This window comes from Thunnus maccoyii, chromosome 10, assembly GCF_910596095.1.
Source record: "Thunnus maccoyii chromosome 10, fThuMac1.1, whole genome shotgun sequence".
Lineage (NCBI taxonomy): Eukaryota > Metazoa > Chordata > Actinopteri > Scombriformes > Scombridae > Thunnus > Thunnus maccoyii.
Window position 1 is genome coordinate 7,601,487 of NC_056542.1, and position 21,480 is coordinate 7,622,966.

A 21,480-nucleotide genomic window follows, 5' to 3' on the forward strand; every position below is an offset into this window, starting at 1 on the left:
CTTATATGTCGCTTTGGGAGTCATTGGAAATAGACCTATTCTGTCATTTCAGTATGACGACATGTTGTTCTTGGCTATAATGTGGAGTCTCCCACTAGTCATTCTGTCACCTGTTCACCATATATCCAAGGCCAACATCACCTTTTGCCACCTCCAATTCCACAGCTGTTTTTGTTTTAAGCAGACAAACACACACAGCGCTGCCAAAATGTGAATAAACCCCTCTCTGTTTGAGATACCAGGAATTCTTCAGAAATGACCAAATTTGTTGTTTGGGGAAGCAGGGTTGGTAATGCTTTCTTAGCAACCCTGAATAGTGGAGATAACCTCTAAAGCTAACCTTTGTCCGCAGTGGAATGAATCCATGTTGACACTTTCTGTGACCCGAATTTAAACTGCCATCACAACAACACATTTAATAGGCCTGAAGACTTAGGGAATTGCTAGTGTTAACAAGATTTTCTTGCTAGTTTCTTTGCAGTTTATCTTAGTTCTCTATATCCTCGCAGTGTGTAGAACCCTGCAGAAGCTGTACAAGTAATTGAGGATATATTGCATTAAATTTCTGCATGTTTATTTGGTCAGACTGCAGGCCTTGAGGCCACTAATAACTACCCTCAAAATGGCCTCAATTTCCTTCCCTGCATCAATGAGACTCATTTGAATTAACTAGTTATCCCAGTGCAATATTAGATCCACTGTGATCCATTCTTAATTAAGTCTGTGTGTACTGCTTCAGGCGTATATTTAAAGAGTTACAATGCATCTCAGAAAAATGCTAATGTAAACTTCAAATGTTTCAGAAATTGATCTTCAAACCCCGAAGCAAGTCCAACAAGAACTGCATCAAAGACACAGCAAAGAACAAGAAGAAGAAAAAAACAAAAATCGAGAAGGATGCAGAAGAACCCAAGATTGTTGATGAAAGAAAAAAGGTTGAGAAGGAGGAAGACAAGAGCAGCGATGAAAGGGTGAACACAACAGAGGTAGAGGCAGCGAGAGGAAGTGAGACATCGAGAGAAAGGGAGGCAAGTTGTGAGGAAGATAGAAAGATTGATGATGGGATTGAGATCAGCATAGAGACTGTCGAAAAGAAAGATGGAGAAGCAGAGACAAAAGACAAAGGAGCAGAAAACGGCACAGAAGAAGAGGAAGAAGAAGTAAAGATAGCACTGGACCAAGAGGGATCAGAAGAGAACGGAGAGCCTTTAGAAAACGGAGAGGTCCAGGAGGTGACAGAAACCGTCGCGATTGTCGAAACAGAGAGCGAGACCAAAGACAAGGAGGAAGAGGGCGTAGCAGAAGCTGAAGCTGTGATCGAGAATGGAGTAGAAACGGACGAAGAGAAAGAAGAGGGCAAAGAGAGCGTGATCAAATGCCAGGCAGAAGAACCAGCAGGCGTGGAGGTCGTCGCCAAGGATATCATGTCAGATTCACAGGCCACACCAACTAATCAAAGCCCAGAAGAGTAGCCCAGAATAGTCTAAGTCAAGGTTTTTTTCCCACCCTACCTCTGAAATTCCCCATCTTAAGAACTGGTTCACAGTGTTATCCCTGATCCACATTAATGGGGCTTCGATCTCCATTGCTGCAGCATTCTCCAAGCCTACCATCTTTCATAGACTATTCCCCTGTGACTTGTGTAGCTACGGAACAATTTCATGTAACCGCAGACATCAGTCCTACTGTATAACCACACATACTGAATGTATATATCCAAGACAAGAGATGCTGGTGCAGGATAGTCAACATGGAGTCACTGGAATAACTGGATGAAAATCAACAGAGAGGTGAATGTCTAGAATGATGTCGTGATTACGTAGGGCACATTTTTCTTTTACTTAAGAAGAATGAGCAACAGTTTAAAGGCTTGGTCATGCCAGCGAAATAAATCTACAAGAATTTTTTGTGTCGAGTTGACACACAAATTCACACCACTAACCAATAGCAACCTGTCTTGACTGCAGACCTTTCGAGGAACAGAGAGTCCAAAATAGGGAAAGCTCTCATAGCTCATTAGCTGTGTTGCTATATCTACCTTTATTTAACCTCCTCCATCGGAGTATGAACGGCTCCACAAAAGCGGTATGGTTTGCAGATAGTTTTGAGACAGGAGTCAATGGTACAGTAACCAATAACTCTTTATTGAATTCTGGGAACAATTGCCAGGAAAGCTCAGACAGCCCTTGTGACTGACTGTCGCTAGAGTGTTAGTAGTTCATTGCCATTAATTCACAAAATTAGCCTTGAAAGTACTCAGAACCACATACAGTATTTTCACTGTGACACTCTCTGGTGTGACCAAGCCTTTAAGGGGACAAGGAGCGTTACATCATTCTCCTGTTCAATTAGGGTTAATTAGATAACCTGAAATAACAGCAGTGACATTGTTTCTGAAAATAAATGTGGATCGCAGAAAGTTCCCTGCTTGCTTTTGAAGAAAAGTATGAGAAACCCCCCAAAAGTAAGTCCTAAAGTAAGAGGGAGAACAGAGCATGGTTAGCTTTTCTTGTCTTGTCCTAGAGACCCAGATAGCACCTGTTACAAGAGGTACTTTCACCTTGCAGTTGAGCAGTTTGAGCCGCTCTTTTCATTTTTTGAAGCTGAGGAAAAAGTCAGCTCCAAAATCCAGAATTTTGACAAGACACTGGCCTGCCTCATCCACAAAAAATGGCAGAAAAGCGTCATATGTGATCACAGATTGTATCACCATTTCCTGTTCCTTCATTCTGTGCACCATAGTAAGTTGTGATGTGGAGGGAACTTGGAGGAGAACACTGGTAGAGGTGATGGGAAAGGCATTTGTTGCGACAGGCAATCCAAAGTAGGGTGAAGAGATAATTGTTTACGCTGAGCTCTAAGCCGTCAAGTGCTTCAAAGAGAGCCGATAATCACTCTTTGGTGTGGTGTGCTAAGCTCACCTTGCATACAGAATGTTCCATATTCAAAGCCAAGTTAGATAAGGATGTGAAATTCAGCTGAATGTTTGCAGCTCGGGGACAGAACTCATATTTAGACACACCTAGTTAGGTTTTATGTAGCCGAGTGAGGATCTATTTCTGCTCAAAGTTACATTTTTAATGATATTTCCAGTCAGCAGCCACAAACAAAAGCACTTGTTAGAATGGAAACAAAGTTAATCTGTGTGGCCACAACCAAGACTTGTTGTTCACTGAGACCAAAACTGAAGATTAAGAGGGAAACATTGAGACAAAGAAGGAGATTGAGAGCGAAGGAGAAAGACCACAGAGCATAGGGGAGTCAAATAAAAGAAATGAATAGGCTCATTTAAAGTAACGGCCGCTTGCGTCCCACATTCCCCGTTGAGATTTCCTTCATTACTTTACCTCCAGCTCTTACCAGACATCATTTCTGACAATAACCAATTCATAATGTGCTGTTTCATGGCATCGTGTAGCTTTCTGTTTTAAAAAGGGGGGTGGGGAGGGGAGGGGGGGGTGACAACGTTAACAGCATAGAGCTCTCATTAGCTCACTAATGGATTTTGTCAGTGGGGTATCTGTCAGGAATCATGCATTTATAATGGTGGTCACTTATTGGGGGAGGTATTGACAGCAAAACACCTCAGTATGTCAAGCAAATAGCCTTCAGATTTAACGGTGATGTCATGGGGAATCATTTGCACTGAGGAGGAAGAGTTCTCGTTAAAAAAATGCTAAATTTTTGCAAAGAAATTACACACACTCCATCATAAAATATGCCTATTTATTAAAATGTTAACATTTGGTCAATCAATGACTTAAACTACCTGCTGTCCTGCTTTAGGTAGACTGTAATTTGTCATAATTTGGATCTTTTATTTTATGAGAATAGATGATAGCTTGGTCAAGAAAAATGTCTCCATTTTGGGAATGAGACTCCTCAATTACACACAAGTAAGATCGATTACGCTGAAGTGCTCTCTTTTTGGGGGATTAATCCACCCGCCGCTGAGATTTTTTTCAATGTAAAATGGCAAATGCTTGTGTGTAGAGTAGAATATAAAACTGTGACCAGTTTAGCCTTATTACTATACTGTAAATGGCCCACAATCTGCTATTAGAAATGTCTTTTAGAGGCACAATGGTGATTTAAGTGTTATATGTTTGTTATAGTCAAACAGGAAAGTTTTGCTACAGTCAGTGTTGGTATTTTGAAGGTGAGTTTATTGTTCCCTGTTTTAATTACTGGAATTCAGAGAGAGGGGATAAACGATTTGAAGTGTTTGTCTATATGAAGGTAATATGTTCTGGATTTATTTTTAAGATGTAACATGTTTTGAACATGTTTTGTTTTTGTTTTGTTTTTTTTTATTGTGAGTGTTCTGTTTTTTTAAGAGACGTATGATTTTACTGTGGATTTTGTGTTGCCTCTGCTGTTCCGCTAAAGCTTGCTAAAATGTATTTCTGACTGACGCTTCGAGCTACCTCCCGAGGGCTGTTGTTGGTTTTAAACCAAGGGGTCACCGCGTGTGTGACCTCCTAAAACATATGCTCCTTGTCCTCTCGCCCTCCACTATGACGGAGCCCAGACCTGTGAGCGTGAGGTCATCGCTAATGGCAGACAAGGTCAAGGGTCATATTTGAGCCAGGATGGATTTTCCACAGCTGTACAACAGGAGTTTGCACGAGCACATGAAAAATAACCACTCCGATATTGAATTAAGATATGAAGTCATATCATAATATTCTCTGTGGTATTTTCTTTTCTATTTTTACCTTCATTCTCTCAGCTGCTTTTAGCTTTCGGCTGTTTGAGCTTTAATAAGCACTTATTGTATTCAAGAAATATTTTATGCTGCCTCTTGCATCACAACTGCTGGGGAGCAAATAACACCCAGCTGTCACTTCTACGCTTTTGTTAGAATATGACAAATATGAATTATGAAAGGCAATACCAAAAGACAGCCTCTGATAGCTGTGGAGATCATTATGAATATTTGAGAAATTTCCCAGCTGAATCCCGGTCAACTTATTTTGTCAGATTTAATCGGTTTCTTCAATCTCCCCCATGCACAGATAAATGTTTTTACTGTCATCTGTTTTATGAATATGGATTTATTTCAGTATTCCTATCTTTCTCCTTTTTTTTTTTAAATCTAAAAACTGTGACATTTATTCCCTTTTGGCATCCTGTGAAAACAGATAGATCATATTCCACTTTATCAAGGGCAGCAGAGTTTGGAAAATCAGTAAAGCAGCACAGTGATCTCATCCGACATGACTGTTTTTTTCGACTCCCACTACATTCCACTTAGACATCCACAGACATGGATGACTGTAACCTTGACAAAAGTTACAACCGGCCCTGTATCCGTCTGTCCTACCTGAGGCCGTGGCCTTCAGGGCTCCATTTTTCCCTGATAAGGGCTGATTGGTTGCGGTGCAGTCTAACCTCTGACATGAGTACACTCCAGGGACTGTGGGTAATTATGATTTTTTTTTTTTTTGTCTGGTATTATGAAAAAAAAAAAGAAGAAAAACACAGACAGGGAGAGAAAAGCGAGGCAGGATCTGACACTTCATCAGTTAAATGATGCTGAACCATGTTAACTTAGCCGTCCGTGAAAAGAAGGAGACCTTTGACTAATGTTACACTTAAATATACATTTGCAGCTCTCTGCCCATTTGTGTATAAAAAAAAAGGTAATATACAGTTTCCTGTCTTATATCAGCATAATTGTTTCTGAGCCTCAATAGTGGCGCTGGTGCAATCGTTCTTGGTAATGCTGTAAAAAAAAAAAAAACACGTAATGGTTCATTTCCTGTGTGCTACTATGATGTGAAATGGGCAGAGTAGAAATGACAGAACATGATACAATAGGATGCCGTCATTTTTTTTCTGTGTTGTCACTTTAGCTTGCTCACAGCCTCTGGAAAATGTATTCTTAGGTTTTTGTCTCTGATGTTAGTTTTTTATCACCTCGGCTGCCATCATGAATGTTGAGTATCTTTGATCATGTGCTGTCGTCACTTGCATAGCAGTGTTTGCTATCGAGGAAGAAAAAGTATTCTTTATCTTTGCTATCCTGAGTATGTCCACATTCCTATTGTTCATGACATCTGTACAATTTGTATATTATAAAATGATTTATATTTAATGTGTACACGTGTCTTTGCTTATTTGGTGTCAAAGGAAATATACAGTTGCTTCTCTTTTGTTGAGACAGCAGCTATTAAAAGATACTTTGATCCTCAGTCACAAAGCTTTTTCAGGAATTATCCTTTAAGTCTCGACTTGACTCATGAACTCGTAATGCTGTTTCATTTTTACAGTTGGCGGAGAAAAATATACACAGATGCCTCCTGCAACCAGACCTGTTGTAAAGACCACTGAGGTTGAGTCTGAGCAATTTCAGGATTGAGTCAAAACCAAGTCTAATAAAACAAAACGATTTCCATTCAATATTCTTCACAATGCTGTTCATGGTGAGTCATCTGTGATATAACTCTGTCACTCAGTTGTGCAATCGTTTGGATTTAGAAAACAAACAGGAAACGACATAAATCTGCTTAAATCTGGCATTTAAAAAACAAATTATGATAATAACACAGCAAATTAGAGCAGATTGGATTAGATTTAACTTTATTGTTGTTGCACAAAGTAGAAGTACTGAGACAACAAATGCTGTTGGGCATTTAACCAGAAGTACAAAATAGGGCAAAAAGTGCTCATTTACAAACAATATGTAATGTAATTATATATATGCAATTACTAGAAACTAAATATTCTTGCACAATGTTACAAATAATAATAACTATGGGTGTATGATATCTTTCCACACATTTGTACATTAACAATGACAGCTGAGTGACAGTAGAGCAGGCTCTGAAATAATAGAAAAAACATCTCAAGACCGTGAGCAGGCCCAAATACTACAGTACAGCCCTGCCTGTAACCTTGAGTATCTGTTTGAATCAGCAGACACATCATCATGTGCTCCAGCTGTCTGTGTGTCATTAACTTGCAGAAACAATTTCTTGGAGACGTTGTCTTCTAACTGTACAGGGACAGTTCATGTTGCCATCAATGACAAACAGATACGGAAGAAAAAAAAGAAAAGCAGAGGAGGGAAAGGAGACTTATGAACCCAAATTTGTTTTTTCTCTAGGAGAAAGGATCTAATTTTTAAAATCTGCTCCATCTGGTTATTACCTTCATTATGACGAAACCTTAGAATAGATCAACTTTATGGTTATTTCACACCCAACACCAAAACAATACCATTCATTCCGTCCAAACATCAAAACAATGCCATTCAGCCTCAAAACTGTTACTCATGCGTCAATATATCACATAAAAACCCAGGCTGGCACCCATGATAATAACCCTATGGTGTTTATGAAGAGAACTATATTTACAGTTGAGTCAACACAGCCGGTGCAATCTATAAGTCATGAGCTCAGAGCCCAGGGGAGAGTAAGGTCATTAAGAGGAGGGCTTTGCCTTCAAACAAAACCACAAACACCATATCCATTCTGTTCACTGTAGGAGGCGTTAATGGCTTTTGAAGCAGTTTGGGAACCCCTGGCGAGCCGCTAAACTGGTCAGAAACACATTCATCCTGTGGTTTGGATATTAAACCTATGACCCGGGGCGTTATATCCCTGAGGTTCCACTCTCGGACGCAGAGGTAATGCTATACAGCACAACAACGTGCTGAAGGCAGCATGTTTTAAATAATGGTGTTTCTTTGTGACTCAAGGAAATGTTGAATTTATCATTGCAGCACAAGATACCATAGCAGTTTTTAAGTAGGGGTTGAGGTTGATTCAACACAGATTTTGGGTGTTTGTGCCCAGATGGCTTCTGAGGTGCCACAAGCTTCTGGGATGGAGCTGCTTCGCTGTGCCAGGTGTTGGACATTGTTGAATTGATCTAAAATTCATTGCACTCATAAAATCAGTCAAAGAGGTTTATGTTGGCTTTGTCGTGCCATTAAAGTCATGGATTCTGGTGAGATGTGGGTTAAAGTCCTGCTTGAGGCAGTACTGCCATCTAGTGGCTGTCATGTGCAGTGAGATCACAATACTGGACCCAGGACTCATCTAGTTCTTGATTGTTTTAGTGATGAAATGACAACGTCTATTAATCAAGTATTCAGTCAACAGAAGATTGATTGACTACAGTTGTAATAACTGTCAAATCTGAAGTAAATGATCACATAAAAAAGCTTTTCTCTATCTTTTATCATTATGAAATCAAATTCCCCTCTTATTTCCCCTTTTAGGGGGCATTCCACCAATCTGACATATAAAGTTCTGTTTACTCATCACGCCAAATAATACTCAGCCTGTGAAAACAGTCGTATAATATCTGTGGTTGTGAAGATGAGAAAATATCCCTGATGATGCCATAGTGATGTCATCAGTTATTAAATTAGATTTAAGACTGAGATTTGACAGAAAACCTCCTTTACAAATGTGGAAGTTTGAAAGATGTAGACATTTAGCAGACAGGGAAGGTTTATGAAAGACAACACTGAGTTTTAATTATGGGAAATGAAGGTTCCAGGGGTTTTTTACAGAGGAACTGAAAATCAGCCTGTGTTGTTTCAGAATTGAATATTCTTTTTTAATCTGTTCTGACTTTATGACAATGTGCAATATTAACTGCTGCAATACCCCCTTAAGTAGCTTCAGAGTTAGAAAAAACATCTTATTTCCATACCGTCTGACAGTATGTTCTGTATCAGCTTGTTCTAGCTGTTCATTGAAGAGTGAGTGAAATATTTAAAACCAGACTCCATGTTTTTATGGCTGCACTATTCCATCAAATAGAAATATTCTAGCTCTGTTGTGTATAATTTCATACACATTTCCTCAAAATTTTGCCTGACATTCTCTGGAAACTGTCAAATCTCCAATTCAAAGTAAAGTTCAGTGGGCTTGAACAGTGTTTGGCTGCACAGCGTGAATTTCTAATGACTGTCAGTGTGAGTCAGTGTGGTTTATTAGGTGTTGTTCAGACAAAATAAGCAATTTGAAGATAACACTTTGGGCTCTCTGAACCATATTTTCTTGAAGGAAATTATGGACAAAGTTGTTTTTTTACATTGTTAACTTGAAATGAGCTCCCTCCTCACACAACTGCTTTCCTTGTCAACACTCCTGGTGATATACAAGCAGACCAACAAGCGCACTTGAACATCTAATAAGTACACTTTGAACTTAGATATGAGGTCAACACCAGTATATTCATTACCATAACAGAGAGGAACTCTGTAGCTGTGCGTTAAAAACTGTAATCACTTTGCCTTGACTTGCACAATCTTCTGAAAACCATTACTGCAGTGTTTGATAACATCCTCAAGTTCCCTCCGCACACACTCTGTGTTAGCAGATTAACTACTCACCAATTAATTAACACAATTACCTCTGTGTGTGCCAATCGGTGTCTTATCAACCTTTGTCAGGCCTTAAACTGTAAATTAATTAATACCCCCTCTCTTGTCATTTCTTAATTACCTCAGTTCCAGCAGGAATTCTGAGAAATGCCTGTGTCAGCGGCTCTGTTTTGTGCTCACGCTTATTATGACTTTGCTGTGAGCTCACTGGTTCATTAGACAGGATATGAAAACATGCTGCTCTCATGCTGATGAGAGGTGAGGAGGGGATGACATGATCTAAAAAAAAAAAAAAAAAAAGGCTTTTCAGACCGGTGCTTGATTTGAAGCGGCGCTGTTTATTAATCTTTTTATTTTTGCTGCTGAAGGTGACACTCAGCTTTGTTTGGAGAGCTGGATGTTTTGACAAATAACTGTCAGTTTATTGTAGACTGCTGCAAACTATGAGCTCAACACATATTTATGTTTTTAAAGAGGAAAGAACTGAAACTATACACAACCCTGTCAGGTTCAGGAAAATTATTAAAGAGACAGCAGCAATTCAAATGAGCATTTTATTATTTGTCATCTGTGAGTTTAAGGTTGGATCAAACTTCTCAGGAGCGCTCAGTGTTCACCGATCACTGTAGATAAAAACATCAAACACAGAGTCATAAACAGCAATGAATGGTTGTCACAGAGAATATATTACATTTGACATTCAGATCATTTCATGCAGTCATCCAGCAAACCTTTCATTCCTCCAAATGTTAAAAATAGACCCAATCTGCAGTTTTTTTTTTTCTTTTTGGAGAGGAAGTGAACATTGAACTCATCTTGGGCATTTTATTTCTTATATTTATATGAATTAAAATAAATAATACAGTGCAATAATATACATTTTACAATGCAATAAAACTAGCACACTCACTTTTATATATTCATTCTATATTCAGAAAGAGAGAAAATAACTAAAAAAGACACAAGAGAAAAGCTCTGATGGGATTCGATCTCTGTGTTCATGAGGAATGCAAACTTATACTGTAAGCTGCCATCTTTTTTAATCTCGACCAGAATAACAATAAAATATTTTCTTTGTTGTATTTTTGGATGTGGTTCAGTTAGGTTCAAACAGCCCAATAATAAATAAATCACAGCTTGGAAACAAAAGTCAGAAAGTAGCGTGATTATTGGTCAGTGATTGATTCATCTCTCATCCTTGGAGGTGAGAGGTTTTGGGGGGCGATGAAACTTCAGACAGCTATGATTCCAGTTTATGTAACTGTGATTAAAAATGACGGACATGTCTGTGCTCTCTGACATAATTCATCTCTATGGTGTTTATCAGTTAAGCACGAAGAAACAGCTGAAAATGAAAAGTAAAGATCAGATTGGTATCTCCCAGAGCAGCGTTAAAAAGCCAGTTGGATCCATCTTACAAAGCGTTTTGAAATATCTTCTGAAACGTAATTATTAGCAATCATGACTGCCAGAATGACTGAATCATATTTCTTTAAACTTCTCATATATTCAAGTCAAGTATTTTACATCCTAATCACCAGGATGTAGCATAATCTGTGTCTCTGATTCCTGATACTGATTTCTGATGTAAAATAGAGTCATTTCCAAACATGAAGAACAGCTGGCGGTGAAGCTCCTCAAGTAGCCATGTCTCCATCTTCATCACCTGAGAACACCTGGAGAAAATCTCATCTCATCATCAAAAACTCTTGAGATAATGAGGAATCCTAAGGCAGCCACTTGACTGGCTGTGAGTATGAAAACTCCCCATTTGAGATTTGCTCCTCTGGTTAGTTTTTGGGGAAAAAAAACAAGTTCTCAATTGCCTAATGTTTTGGGTTGACATGTAATGACATCCCACTTTGCATTTTTGCATTTTTTTTGCAAATTTTGTGCTTAATTTTCTAAGATTATCTGGTGTAGTTTGTTCTTTCTCTTCTTGAAAGAGGACAAATGACTGGATATCAAGCATCATGCTGTAGGTTGGGGTTGGGATCATGGTTAGGGTTAGGGGGTTAGGGTTAGGGGTTCGGGTTAGGGTTAGGGTTAGGGGTTAGGGTTAGGGGGTTAGGGTTAGAGGGTTAGGGTTAGGGGTTAGGGTTAGGGGGTTAGGGTTAGGGGTTTGGGTTAGGGGATTAGGGTTAGGGGTTAGGGTTGGGGGTTAGGGTTAGGGGGTTAGGGTTAGGGGTTCGGGTTAGGGGGTTAGGGTTAGGGGTTCGGGTTAGGGGATTAGGGTTAGGGGGTTAGGGTTAGGGGTTAGGGTTAGGTCATTAACCACTGAACCGTTTCTGGGCTTTAGCTCATTATTTAACCCTCCATCTTACCTACTGAGGCCTTGGACAGCAATGGAAGTGCACGTCATTGAGGGTGGAGTCATCCAGGCCATACTGGTATTCCTCCATCTTGGTCTCGATGCCACAGATTCCTCCATCACGACATTCCTCGCTCCAGTGGCCGTACTCTCCCCAGTCCATGCCTCGCCCCTCCAGCACTGGGTTGCTGCTGCAGCGGAACTTGATGTTGTTAGCGGCTGTGTCGTCACCAAACAGACCCAGATGGGGCTCCACACGAAGCTGGAAAGAGGTGAGCACACCAGTGGGGCAGTACTGGGGCTGGGACCAGTCACCGAAGCTGGACGGGAGAGCAGGAATACAGGAGAGGGGAGAAAAAAAAAATCAGCAAAGGATCCAAGATGTGGGCTGGAAACACTGGATGAAAGTCAAGCCATTTCAAAATCTGAGTGCCTAATTTGCAGTCTTGGCAGAAGCAGAACTTTCATTTCCCCTCTGAACATGATGGGAAGCTGCCAGTCTCCAGCTTCCTGCTGCTTTCAAAGTACCTACTTTATTCTTGTTTAACCTGTATAGTAGAGCCAGGTTAGTCCCACTGAGATCAAATAGATCTGACCACAGCAACAAACAGCTGCATATTTAAAGACATCAGTAAAAACGTTTTAGCATGAGTGGCAGAGATGTGTGAAGGAAAGTGTTTCTATTAATGTTTATTATTGTCCAACTTTAGATTTCCTTCTGCTGAATACTGGCTTCCTAAAGAAAACTTTCACCACACAAACCAAATGTGTGTGGCAGGACTGTTTACCTAATATTCATTTACTGCTACAAATTAAAAGCAAGCAAAACCAAGTGTATTTAAATTTACCAGTGCAAATTAGAGAAATTAATACTTGCCATTCTTTCACCGGTAAGTTGAAGCTGTGGCTCATTAACAGTCAAGCATGTAAACATTAGAACATTAGCTGCCTTTCTGCTGCCTTCCTGTTTGTTTTGTTTCTTTCTTTATTTTTATTTATTTATTTATTTTACTGAACTTAGTGTCTATTGTTAATTATATCGTGTTGTGACATTGTTTGGTGGATGTGTACCATATTTAGTCTGTGTGTTTTAATTAAGTCATTTACTATGACTTTTACTAGATGTTATTTTATTCTAATTTTAGGTTGCCTCTTTAACATCTGGCACTGATGAAAATTAGCCCCGCAGGCTAATTCTGGGTCATTTAGAATTAGCAAGTTCTTTTTTTTATTGTTGTTGCTGATTAATGAGCATTGACTCTGTCAAATAAATAAATAAAAAATAATAAATACATCAGAATTGCTGAAATGCTTTATAGCTCAGTTATGAGGCATTAATAACAATGAGGTTTGTGTTGCCAGGTTTGACTGAAACTGACAGTGGTGGAAGAAGTATTCAGATCTTTTATTTAAGAAAAGTACCAATACAGCAATGTAAAAATACTCCATTACAAGTAAAAGTTCTGCATTAAAATCCTACTTAAGTAAAAGTACATAAGTATTATCAGCAAAATGTACTTAAAGTAATAAAGTAAAAGTACTCATTTCATCCCTGAGAATGAGCAGCATGTTACTGTTGTAGCTGCTGGAGGTGGAGCTAGTTTGAACTACTTTATATCCAGTTAGCTAGTTTAGTCCAGTGGTTCCCAACCTAGGGGTCGGGGCCCTCCAAAAAGTCACCAAATAAATCTGATGGGTCGTGAGATGATTAATGGGAGAGGAAAGAAGAAAAAACAAAGTTCTGATACACAAATCTGTTTTTCTGACTTTTTCTCTAATTGATTTTTGGTGAAATATTGGATCATTTGAACATTTATTGAAATGAAACCATGTGAGAAGTTTAGAGGGAAAAATCACTATTTGGTGGAGCTGTTAACACCTCACAGACGTCTGAATGTGACCCCGACTACACACTGCTTTTTATAAGACGACACAAGCCTAAAAGGTTGGAAACCACTGGTTTCATCTTTAACAATGTGTTGTATTTTAAAAGCTTGTTATATTATCCATTGTGTCAAATCATCTGAAAAGTAACTAAAGCTGTCAAACAAATGTAATGGAGTAGAAAGTACAATATTTCCCTCTGAAATGGAATGGAATGGAAGTATAAAGTAGCATAAAATGGAAATAGTGAAGTAAAGTGCAGGTACCACAAACTAATTACTTTCCACCACTGGAGACTGATAAATTGTTCACAACCTGACACCCCAAATTTGTTTTGTTCCTATGAAGGGTTTATAACTGGTCTTTAAAGCATTAGTAAATGATTTCTTGTCCATTAATAAAGCCATTAGTTACAATCTAACTCTGAAGCTACTTAAGCCCTTTATAAAGGAGCATTATTAGAGAGTGGTTAAGTTGCGGGCAACTTACTAGCCAGCGTGGGACTCGACAGAGTACAGGAAGCTTCTGTCCCCGTCTTTGGCGCAGATGAGGCGGATCCCGTTCAGGGCAGTGTCATCCGCTCCGTACTGGTTGGGCTCCACCTGAGGAAACAGAATAGCGTTCCCAGAAGCTCTGCTCTAACCAGATTTTTATCTCGTCCTGATGATGCAGCTGCCAAATTTGGAGTGAGTTCAGATCAGGTTAAAGCTGATTGTTTTGAGGGTTTGGTTTAGTCAGTTAGTATCTGAAGAATGACTGAGAATTGTTCTGCATGCAGCTTAACACATAGAAAGGATTATTTTTCCTTTTTTTTGCATTAAACAAAATACAAGATAGAAAACTGGAGATTCTTTTAGTCAGATATTTGTCCTCTCTAAGATGCCTTATAGGTTCAAATTTCTTCCAATCTATCTTAAAGCAACACTCGCATGCCCATTTGGACATCAAAGCAATTTTTGTCACTATAATTGTTTCTCCTCTACATACTGGCTGTGAAATGATCCCTTTTTAACGTGACTCCAATATAAAAGATGGGGGACTAAATCTGCAAAAATGCATTTCTAAGTTCAGCTGAAGCAGATATGAGGCTTCTTCTAAATTATGAATGATAATGAATGATGATGAATGAAATGGGTTAACAAAGTTAAGTGTGTATTTTAACAGAAAATCCCTCGTGTTTCCCTTGAAAGCTCTTGTCTTCCCTCAACAGTGTCTCCTTGCTGAGCTGCAGTGGACGGATATAGTGACAAAGAGAGGAAATTTCATAGTCTTAACCCTTGCATACTGTTCATATTCTGACCCCTTACAGTATCCCCTCATAATTAGTCTCCCTACTAAATTTCTGGATCACAATTTTGTTTTTAATTTATTCATAAATACCTTATCAGTCATTAATACATGGGTGATTAATCCTTAACGTTTTAAAGCTTTCAGAGAGCAGAGAGAGTTCTTGAGGTTTTCACAATCACATTATATTATAGTCCTATGTTACATAAAACAGGAGAACATGACAGCAATCATGATTTCAATTAAATCTATTGAATGTGAAGAATGCAACAACATTTTTGAATGGTGATTTTTGATTTTGTGAATAAATACGGGTCTAATTTAACCCAGAACACACTCTATCTACAAAAATGTGTATGTAAAGTTGAAATATTTCCATTCTTGGGTCATAAAATTTCAGACTAAAAGAACTGTTTTAACTAAACTTTTTGTAAAATCTCAACTGAGAACATGATTCACATCTTTAGCCACTGTACTCCATCATGAATATATATTGTAAATGGATATATAATTGAACAATTGAATTAACTGAATTGTAAGATTCTTTTTCTTTGCCATGCCACAAGTTTATTTAGAGTAATTAGAATATTTGAAATGTGTGAAAGTGTAAGTGTCTTTACCCTGACACTGAATCCAACAGCGAAGAACTTGTCTGGACACATCTCAGGCCAGGTCCAATTTCCAAATTGTTCTCCGTTGCTCACGGTAAGCAGAGATGCGTACTCTCTGTTGTTGAAGGCCACACCAGCTCGCTGCAAAACGGTCTTCTCCTCACACAACCCACAGGACAACACGGCCAGCGTGGCCAGAGCAGTGAGCAGACTTGCCATATTGACAGCAGTGAGTCAATCAGTGTTTCACTCAGAAATGCCAACTAACAAGTAACTGGGGTTCAGACTAACAGCGCTTATAGCTTCCCTGTCGATCCCAAAATACTCGTATCAGGATGAATCATTTACAGAGTCGCAGACTGGCGTGGGAATGAACAGCTGGTGTTAGAAAAAGAAAAGGTTAGAGACACTAGGCCTCTGCTATGCGTCTATGAATTAATTCAGCTTTTACATGCACATTGTCAACTGTAGAGTGCAGAAAATACATAGTTCACTTTGCAAATGTGATCCACAAGTTAAGAAGTCTTGTAATTCATGTTACAAAGATGGCTGTTGTCCAAGTCTAACAATGTCTAGACTGAGACGTGCTGGGCGAGTAGGTAAGAGATTATTAGAAAAGGTGGAAAGCATTTTATTTTGTATTGCCTGGATAGACTCTGATATCAGACCTTATCACTGTTGTCAGATAAAAACTGAGAAAGTCAGTTTTTATCTGAATTAAGGAGAGCAGCTACCACGAGATTGATGTTTTTTATTTTTAAGGAAAAGTCCCCACAAGTGTTGCATGGATTATCCTGAACTTTGGTAGTAATAATAATACTAATAACCAGTATTCACAAAATTAAAAACAATCAAACAACAAAAAACAATAACAGTAATATAGCAAAAATAGTTGGTAAATTTAATGCAAAAAAAGCAAGTTAATAAAAATGAGTTTTTAACAGTGATTTAAAGGAAGTCAGTGATACAGACATTAAAGGAGGGATTCAGAATTTTTCAAGTGTGTCTTAAAACAACAGTCAAGAGCCCAAATGAACATTGAAATATGTTTTTCTTGCTGTTATCATTCCTCCTGTTCATACTGACCATTAGAAGATCCCTTCATAATGAGCTTACAATGTAAGTGACGGGGGCCAAAATCCACAGTCCTCCTCCTGCGCAAGAATGTATTTAAAAGTTTATCTGAAGCCAATATGTATCTTCTAAATAGTCAAATCAAATAGATATCTTTCAACGTTAAAGTCTTTTTAGTGCCAGAGTTCCTCTCTTTGTTAGTATACTTCCACCACAGCTCAACAGGGAAATGCTGTTCGAGGAAACACAAAGAGGGAGTTTGATGCTAAAAAGACTGTAAATGTGGCAGATATCCACTTGATATGACTAACTCAGACTGCTGAAGCTTCATATAAACTTCAGATAAACTTTTAAATACATTTCTGCACAACTGCACATTTGAAGGGGATCTTTTAATAGCCAGTATGAATACGAGGAATGATTACAGCAAGAAAAACCTATTTCAATGTTCATATGGATACTTGAAAAACCGTAAACCTATCCTTTAATTTTCACCACAGGATGAACTGTAGTAACTTTAGTGATCCCGTCACTTTTCATTCAGCACCGTCATCAGATTAAAATTTTTATTTGTCCAATACTTTAGTTTACGATCAAATACGAAACTGCAAAACTAATGAAATTAGTGTTTATTGCTGGTTAGCAGATGTTTGCATGCTAACAGGCAAAACATTTAGCATTTCATCAAGCATTAACTCAAATCACCACTATGCCTTTTCTCAGAGCCGTTAGTATGGCTGTAGACGTTAAACTCTACACTGAGATAGTGAACATGGTAAACATTATATCTGTATCAGTATGCTTGCACTGTTAAGAGTGAGACAGGTTAACATCAGCATGTTGAAGGGGTTCATGTAAATAGCCTGCCTGTGTCTATATAATCACATTATATAGTTATTCTTAATACATCAATGTAACGATTCCAGTGAAAGTAACTTGTACTACCAATATACAGCATGCTGCATTTTCTCATTGGGATTAATTAATAAAGTTTTATTTGTTTTTTAGAGGAAAGTACTCCAACTATTTATCTATCTAATATTGTGTATTCAACCACTTCATAGTGGTTTAAAACACTTCACAACATACAGATATGACATGTAAAGATGATGGAGTTGGATCCTAACCTGACACAGTTTCTATTGTAAAAGACAAATCTGACACCTTAATTCTATAAAATGATCATAATACAAACTTTGGCAAAATAAATTATGGCACATTTTTGAGGGATAAAATGTCAGTTGAGTCCTTGGTTGACAAAAATGATAAAGGGGGAGCTCTGCCATGTCAGGGGGGGCAATACCATGATAAAACAACAGCATGTCACCTTCCCACGATGCTGTTTATCTCCTCTCACTGTAGTTCAAGCAGAGCTGACGGCATATTGAGAAGGACTATTTTCTTGTTTTGTAGGCTGAAGGGTTTTTGAAGATGGAGAGTTGTTGTGTTTAAGAAAGCTGATGGGTTACCACACACTAAAAATCACTGGGTTAAAATTTTACCCAGTTTGGGTCAATATAGCACCAACACAATACTGGGTTAATGTTACCCAGAAAGACAGTCAAGACAAGGGTTGTTTTGATCCAGTTTTAGTGTTATTCTTTATTTTACTCTTGGGTTATTTACCCAAACCAAAGCTTGTTATAATCTACTCTACTCTTTTTAAACTTACATGTCACAGTTTGTTATTGATTGTTAAAAACGTGTTTATCTTGTGAATATTTATGCACATTGTTTTGGAAAAGAAACAATAAATTTGTGACAGTTTATTGTTTGTAACACAGAGTCAGAATAACAGATTGCTGCAGGGTAAAGTTAACCCAATGTTGTCGCTACTGGTGATATATTGATCCAAACTGGGTAAAATTTTAACCCAGTGATTTTTAGTGTGCATTATGTTCATAAGAGCTCAGTGGTTCATAAAAAAATCATTCATTTCAGCAAAAAAACAGCCTTTTGTTAAAGCACTTAAAGCACTCCAAATTACAACTCTGAAAGACGACGTTGAGGTGTTTGTCCTTGTCCGACTAATGGAGTGAAGTCAAACCTGAAACATGAAAAGAAAATGTTATAAAAACTGATTTTTCACAGTTTAGTCTCTGTCTCATTCTCGGACAAAACGATATACTGCACAAAAGAAACGTTAATGGTTTCATAGAACCAGCACTGACGTCAACTCACCTCTGTTTCCACCTATAATAAGCAGCTCCAGCAGCAGCTGTTGTGAAGCCGATAAAGAAGAAGATGATCCCAACTGTCTTCTTCAGGTACTTGGTATCCAGTGGAGAGGTGTCTGAGTGGGAGAAATAATAGCAGTGAAATCTTAATCTGCTCATAGATCCTGCAGTATAGTAGCATACGTAGTTCAGTACAGTTCTAGGCGAGGAAAACATTTATGTTGTAAGGTGACCTGAAGATCTGAAAGCAGGCCTTGGGGACAAAAAATGCTTTAGAAATAGTTAAAATGCCTAATAATGCCATAATAATTTATCTACCTATACACTCAATTCTCAATATAAGTCAATTTATTTAATGTTTATTTATATAGGGACAAATTTCACAACACAAATTAACTTCTTGCATTCTACAGACCAACAGGTTGTTGGTTGTTGGATAGTATTTTGCTGGAGTCTAATGGTCGAAACTTAAATAAATTCCATAAATATTATTAATTCCCAACTTATAATACGTTGTTGAGAAAAAAAAGACACAACATTCTTCAGTTGTGACATTTGTAGCTTCAAATTTGGAAGTAAGATAGTGTTTGAGCCTTTTTCTTCAAGACAAAGCCCCTTACCCCAGTCCACCTCCAGGCTCTCCCTCAGGCTGCTGTGGTCCACCTTGCAGCTCACCCTCTCCCCTCTTCTGAGTGTCAGCTCCAGGTATGAGTGAAGCTGGAAGCTCCAGTCCCCATTGGCCATGACATCTGTAGACCACACATCTGTGGTGACTTCCACCCCGTCTCTTAGCCAGCTCACTCTCACTTCCTGAGGAAAAAAACCCAGAACTCTGCACTCAAGCATGGACCGTTCCCCGTAGTCAGCTGGCTTGGTCTGATGGACCTTGACAATTGGAGGCACTGGAGCGTAGAAATGATTAGAGCAAAAATATTAGTTAATTGACCCGCTGAACATAGAGTGCAGAAGAAAAATTCATGGGCTAAACAGTTTTCTTCAAGCCATTTAATTAAAGAATGGGGACAGAAAGATTGTTTCCTTTTATACCAGTGAAGCAAATTAAGCCAATGAAGTGATGTGTAGGAGTATGATAGCTTCCTTCAAAATCTCCAACTTTTTTAGGAGCAGAAATCACAGATACATACCTTTTCTATCCAGTGTGCTCTTTCTAAACAATCTTGCGTTGTATCTGCAAAGGGTCTCCACTTGACGTTTTCTTAAAGCCATTTTCCAAGCCTGGCTGTTATAATGGTCAGCGTTTATCATGCCATATTCTCCAAAGCCGACATACTTTCCAACTCTGGAGTCATACATGGTGACAAGCTTCTGGTTAAATACATTTTTCACAAAGAAGACCATGTCTGTGGTGTTGTTGCCATACTCACAGTCAGTTATCATCTGATATACATAGCAACCTGCAACAGTAAGGAAACATGTTCAGTCTTTTTTTTACTGCACGTTTATAGCACAAAAGCAGTTGTTTTGTTTTGTGAAATATCTCAATATTTATAAGATCGGCATACAATTTGGTACAGACTTTCATGTTCCCCAGAGGATGAAGCCCACTGACTTTGTGATACCCTGACTTCTCCTTATTAGGTTCACATTTGTGATTTTTGTCTGAACAACTATTGGATGGATTGCAATAACACTTGGTGTACTCATTCATGTCTCCTTCTAGATGAATTGTAGTGAAAAATTTCAATACTTTGGTTTACATGCAGCTCTAACGACATTCAGCCTGAGCTGTACTTTGTGTTTAGTGCTAATTAGCAAGTGTGTGCATGCTAATTAATAGTCTAAACCAATAAGACTAAACACGATAGACATTATATGGTTTAACACCAGCATGTTAGCATTGTGAGCATTTTAATGTTAGCATTTAGCTCGGCACTAATGTGCCTAAGTCAGTGGTGGAAAACTAAGTACATTTACTCAAGTGCTGTACTTAAGTATGTACTTTACTTGAGTATTTTCATTTTATACCACTTGATACTACCACTCCACTACATTCCTCCTCCTCTACATTTATTTGACAGCTTTAAAATTACTTATAAATTACACTGCATTGTTAAAGATTAAACCAGTGGTTCCAAAACTTTTTGGTCTGTGGCCCCTTACAAAAAATCAGTGTGTGTTTGTGTCATTTTTGTGTGTTTCAGATGTCTTTAAGTTGTTTGCGGTTACACCAAAGTGACATTTCCCCTCACATGGTTTTGAATAAATAAATGTTTGAAGCCCAAAGAGGTAAAACTCTCCAATGTTTCACAAAGAACGCAAAGATTAAAGAAAAGTTCTTAAAAATGTATCCAAATTTATGTAGCAGAACTATGTCTTTCTCACCCAATCTATCATCTCAAGACCCCTGAGATTTTTCTTGTGACCCTGACAAAGTTGTTCAAACTAGCTCCATCTTGAGCAGCTGCAGCAATAAAATGCTGCTTATGCATTGACTCATCAGTATTAATAATGTACTTTGGGGTGGCTGTGGCTCAGAGGTAGTGCAGGTCGTCCACTAATGGGAAGATCGGCTCTCCAGCATGTCGAAGTGTCCTTGGGCAACATACTGAACCCCAAATTGCTCCTGAAGGCTCTGCCATCGGTGTGTAACTGTGTGTGTGTGTGTGTGTGAATGAGCAGGTTGGCATCTTGTATGGCAGTGACTGCCATCAGTGTATGAATGTGTGTGCAAATGGGTGAATGTTGACATGTAGTGTAAAGCACTTTGAGTGGTTGGAAGACTGGAAAGGTGCAATATGAATGCAGTCCATTTAGCAGTCCATTTTCTTT

General features: G+C 38.5%; 3 protein-coding genes across 4 annotated transcripts in view; 1 reads left to right on the plus strand and 2 right to left on the minus strand.

Moving 5' to 3' along the window:
- LOC121906116 (raftlin-like) overlaps positions 1-5,482 on the plus strand; it is a 105,803-nt gene extending 100,321 nt beyond the window's left edge. For both annotated transcript variants that reach the window (XM_042424791.1, XM_042424790.1), the window contains exon 10: positions 804-5,482. In XM_042424791.1, coding sequence (XP_042280725.1) covers positions 804-1,472 — 669 coding nt within the window. In that variant the 3' untranslated portion in view covers positions 1,473-5,482. The remainder of the gene's footprint in view (positions 1-803) is intronic.
- A 4,284-nt stretch (positions 5,483-9,766) lies between these two features.
- On the minus strand, positions 9,767-15,839 carry LOC121906082 (vitelline membrane outer layer protein 1 homolog). Its single transcript, XM_042424746.1, has 4 exons — positions 15,449-15,839; positions 14,031-14,143; positions 11,671-11,977; positions 9,767-9,969 (listed from the first exon to the last, which is right to left on the minus strand). Exons 1-3 carry the CDS (start codon positions 15,656-15,658, stop codon positions 11,671-11,673), a joined length of 630 nt encoding a protein of 209 aa, XP_042280680.1. The 5' UTR covers positions 15,659-15,839; the 3' UTR covers positions 9,767-9,969.
- A 2,657-nt stretch (positions 15,840-18,496) lies between these two features.
- Positions 18,497-20,088, minus strand: LOC121905395 (class II histocompatibility antigen, B-L beta chain-like). The gene is made up of 4 exons (XM_042423609.1): positions 19,836-20,088; positions 19,311-19,592; positions 18,695-18,806; positions 18,497-18,560 (listed from the first exon to the last, which is right to left on the minus strand). Exons 1-4 carry the CDS (start codon positions 20,086-20,088, stop codon positions 18,497-18,499), a joined length of 711 nt encoding a protein of 236 aa, XP_042279543.1.
- Between the last annotated feature and the right edge of the window lie 1,392 nt (positions 20,089-21,480).